This window comes from Lactuca sativa, chromosome 9 (genome assembly GCF_002870075.4).
Source record: "Lactuca sativa cultivar Salinas chromosome 9, Lsat_Salinas_v11, whole genome shotgun sequence".
In the NCBI taxonomy this organism is placed as follows: Eukaryota; Viridiplantae; Streptophyta; class Magnoliopsida; order Asterales; family Asteraceae; genus Lactuca; species Lactuca sativa.
In genome coordinates this window covers 57,977,789-57,981,250 of record NC_056631.2, presented here as the reverse complement: position 1 = coordinate 57,981,250, position 3,462 = coordinate 57,977,789, and the positions used below count along the sequence as shown (strand labels likewise).

General features: G+C 37.6%; 1 protein-coding gene across 2 annotated transcripts; it reads left to right on the top strand.

Moving 5' to 3' along the window:
- Positions 1 to 192: 192 nt before the first annotated feature.
- On the top strand, positions 193 to 3,160 carry LOC111909252 (protein SMAX1-LIKE 3). Of its 2 annotated transcripts, none has more exons than XM_023905139.3 (3): positions 193 to 1,526; positions 1,625 to 1,826; positions 1,915 to 3,160. In XM_023905139.3, exons 1-3 carry the CDS (start codon positions 391 to 393, stop codon positions 2,995 to 2,997), a joined length of 2,421 nt encoding a protein of 806 aa, XP_023760907.1. In that variant the 5' UTR covers positions 193 to 390; the 3' UTR covers positions 2,998 to 3,160. The 2 variants fall into 2 exon arrangements, with proteins under 2 accessions (XP_023760907.1, XP_023760837.1); XM_023905069.3 differs by having other exon boundaries at positions 1,622 to 1,826.
- Positions 3,161 to 3,462: the final 302 nt, after the last annotated feature.

The following is a 3,462-nucleotide window of genomic DNA, read 5'->3' as shown; positions in this document are numbered from 1 at the left end:
ATTTTACGATTTTCGACTGTAATACATTTATCAAAGTAAGACAAATCTTGTTATAGAAAACTAGATAAGATAGAAGAATAATCGTTATAATTCCGTTTATTATAATAATGGTAAAGCTTAAATCAGTCTTTTTATGAGAGGGGAACTTTGCTTTGCTTCACATGCATTCCACTTTCACATACAAAACTAACAACTACAAGAAAAGCACAAAAGCCCCACTTCACACTACTTATTTAGTCCTCTTCTTATAAACCACACATCACCACTACTTGCCTAAGCAGTATGCACACCAACTTTCAAGATCAAACCCACATGAAAAACAATACCATATAATTAACCATTTCTTGAACCCTATATACTTTCACAAATCTTCAGACACCGTAGAGAACCATGAGGGCTGGAGGCTACACAATCCAACACACACTAACACCCGAAGCCGCTACTGTTGTAAAACAAGCTCTTGGCCTTGCTAGACGAAGAGGCCATGCTCAGGTCACCCCTCTTCATGTTGCTAGCGCGATGCTGGCATCACCAACAAGCCTCCTCAGGAAGGCTTGTTTGCAACCCAATTCTCACCCTCTTCATTGCAAAGCTCTCGAGCTTTGCTTCAATGTTGCCTTGAATCGCCTCCCTACTTCTCAGTCTAGCCCTATCATGATAAACCCTACTCAATCTCACCACCCTTCTCTTTCTAACGCGTTGGTGGCAGCCTTCAAGCGTGCACAGGCTCACCAACGCCGTGGTTCTATTGAAAACCAACAACAACCCATTTTAGCTCTTAAAGTAGAGATAGAACAACTCATCATATCTATCTTGGATGATCCTAGTGTGAGTAGAGTCATGCGAGAAGCCGGTTTTTCTAGCACCCAAGTCAAAAGCAACATTGAGCAAATGGAAATATCTATTTCTTCCCCTAATCCCGTTAGTTTTTCTCAATCAAAAGAGAACATCAAGCCCAAATCTTTAGCCAAAGTCCAAGATGAAGATGTGATGAGTGTTATACAAATGATGATGAATAGAAAGAGAAAGAATATTGTTGTTATAAGAGAGTGCCTAGCTAGTGCTGATGCTATAGTTAGAGGCGTTATAGACAAATTCGAAACCGAAAACAATATCAATTTGAGGTTCATGCAATTTGTAAGCCTTCCTTTACACTCACTTAATCATCTTTCAAGGGAAGATATTGAAGATAAAGTTAGAGAACTTAGGTGTCTCGTAAAAAGCTTCGTAGGTAGAGGAGTAATTCTTTACTTAGGTGATCTCCAATGGGTTTCGGATTACTGGTCAAACCACAGCGAGCGGAAGCTAAACCGAAGCTACTACTACTCTCCAATGGAGCATATGATCATGGAGCTTAGTGGACTCATATTTGGTGTTGATAGTGGGAAGTTGTGGTTGATGGGGATTGCTAATTCTCAAACATACATGAGGTGCAAAACAGGTCACCCTTCACTCGAAACACTATGGGATCTTTGTCCGTTTACACTTCCTGTTACTAGCTTGGACCTCACCCTCAATCTTGAAAGGTAACAACTTTTACTTTCTTTTTTGTTCTATTGTACTAAAGATTAGCTTTTTTTATGTTAAAAACTGATCTCTGAAGTGGGTTTTCTTTTATCAGCAGTAAAGATTCAGGAAATGAGATGAAAATGCTCACATGTTGTAGTGAGTGTTCCGTTAACTTTTCGCGAGAGGCTGCTCGAACCATAAGTGGCTATAATCGCACCAATCATGTATCCATGACTACTACTACAACTGGATCCACTTTGCCTTCATGGCTTCAGCAATACAAAGAAGAGAACTCAAGACAGACCTCCAATGATCAGGTTAGGTTCTTGTTGCATATATAAATCTAAATGCTTAAAAACCCTAATATCATTACAGTTATCTAAAACGATACGATAAATGTTGCAGGGTTGTGAAAAAGTTGCGAATCTTTGCAAGAAATGGAACTCAATATGTAGTTCACTTCACAAACAGCCAATGGCTTCTTCACCAAATTTGCACCCACACCATCTCACATGGCCCGTGATTTTTGAAACCAACAGATCCCCGAAAGAACACCAGTTCTTCAACGGTGTTGATCAATGTTTCGAGGAGCCCAATCCAAAAACATTCATGCCTGAACTCTTATCGAATCCAAATTCCAGTCCAAATTCGGCTTCATGTAGTGAAGCTAGTGAAGATGACGATCATGATGATCAATACTACTTGCACAAGTTCAAAGAAGTGAATTCTGAGAATTTAAACATTCTAAGCAGTGCATTGGAACGAGTTGTGCCATGGCAAAGAGAGGTGATTCCCGAAATAGCAAGTACAGTACTTCAATGCAGGTCAGGTGGAATGGAAAGAGAAGGAAAAGAAGAAACATGGTTATCTTTCTTGGGTGCTGACAACCATGGGAAAGATAAGATTTCAAGAGAGTTAGCCAAGATTGTATTTGGATCAAGAAGCAACATCGTTCACATTGGCATTAGTAGGTTCTCAGCAACACGAGCCGATTCCACAGATGATGATCAAGAATTCATTAGCAACAAAAGGGCGAGAGACGAACATGGCCAAAGTTATCTCGAAAGATTTGCTGAAGCTTTACAAGAAAACGCGAGCCGTGTGTTCTTTATGGAAGATGTAGAGCAGGTTGATTACCATTCGCAAATGGGCATCAAGAAAGCAATCAAGACTGGAGTAATCACACTAAACGGTGACCAAACAGTTTCTCTCAAAGACGCCATTGTCATTTTCAGCTGTGAAAATTTCAATTCAATTTCACGAGCATGTTCTCCTAGCCTAAGGAGAAAATACAGTGACAACGATCAAGAAGAAACCATTGAGGACTATGGAAAGGACGCTACCATCAGTTTGGACTTGAATGTTGCTACAGATGATCATAAAAGATCAAATGATCATAAAAGATCAAATGAACATGGCTCAGTTTCTGATATTGGGATTTTGGATTTAGTTGATAAGCAAGTAATTTTTAAACTCCAAATGCTGTAATAAGTTTTTGTTTGTAAATTAGGGGTGTAGCTTGAAATGGGGTTAAGTTTCTAGATTTCGTGATAGAAATGTGAGTTTTTTATTAGTGTATACTAACCACTGTTTTTAATCTTGTTTCTTGATACATTTGGTAATATTTATGTTCATGATGCTTCATTCTTGACGTTAATTTTACATAAAAAATATTATCATATTTAAAAAAAAAATTTCAGAAAACACTAATTAAGCTTGGATAATTAAGATTATACGTTTGCATGGCTGCAACTAAAAAAAAAGGAAAAGATTTTCATGTATTTATGTAATATAATTAATAAAATTATACTATAAACTCTTTTAATTTACAAACTAAAATATAATATGTGAGAATTAAAACTCATGAATACGATCAATTTCAACTTATAGACATCACGGTTTCCGAAAAAATAGTGGGCAAATCTCTCCTTTTTCTTTGCTTTACCTGGAAAA